At 34.6% G+C, this 679-nt stretch overlaps 1 protein-coding gene across 1 annotated transcript in view; it reads left to right on the plus strand.

Moving 5' to 3' along the window:
* The window catches only part of LOC119645151 (protein vein), a 26,453-nt gene extending 25,877 nt beyond the window's left edge, over positions 1-576 (plus strand). Inside the window, exon 6 of the mRNA XM_038045114.1 lies at positions 236-576. Within this exon, the coding sequence (XP_037901042.1) occupies positions 236-288 (53 nt within the window). The 3' untranslated portion in view covers positions 289-576. The remainder of the gene's footprint in view (positions 1-235) is intronic.
* Positions 577-679: the final 103 nt, after the last annotated feature.

The following is a 679-nucleotide window of genomic DNA, read 5'->3' on the forward strand; positions in this document are numbered from 1 at the left end:
TCTCTCTCTCTCTCTCTCTCTCTCTCTCTCTCTCTCTCTCTCTCTCTCTACCTACATACCAACCTACTTATCTACCCCGTCTACCTAATTACCTGCCTATTTATATCTTTTTTTCTTTTTGTGTAGATTCCTTATATCCAAACTCCAAACCCATTGTGCTCATATTACCAAAAAATGCGTAAAAGTTTGTCCTTTTTTTTAATGAACTTTTATTATTTATTTATTTATTTCGCAGATTATTTATTGTTGCAATCTACGGCCAATTATACGCCTTTGATTATATATTAAATTGAAAAGTAATAAAGAAACAAAAACAAAAAACGTTGCGAATGTGATCTATCAATGACTCTACGAAACAACGCGCACACGGTTGGCCCTGGCACAAACTGTCCATTAAACTACTTAGTTAAACAAAAGATGATTAATTGTTTGAATATGACCGCAATCAGGGGAATTTTCTATCAGAACATATTTAACTTAAAAATCAAGCACAACTTGAAGCTCTCGATCGCCACAAAGAAGATGTTCACATATTGCCTATCCTTTCTTATTGCTTTGATATTCAATTTCAAATTTAAAAAAAAAAAAAAAAAAAAAACTGCCACCCTTGCTCCCCCTCTTTCCTCACGCTTTCTCTCTCTCTCTCTCTCTCTCTCTCTCTCTCTCTCTCTCTCTCTCT

Source organism: Glossina fuscipes, unplaced genomic scaffold (genome assembly GCF_014805625.2).
Source record: "Glossina fuscipes isolate IAEA_lab_2018 unplaced genomic scaffold, Yale_Gfus_2 1, whole genome shotgun sequence".
NCBI classification, from domain to species: Eukaryota; Metazoa; Arthropoda; class Insecta; order Diptera; family Glossinidae; genus Glossina; species Glossina fuscipes.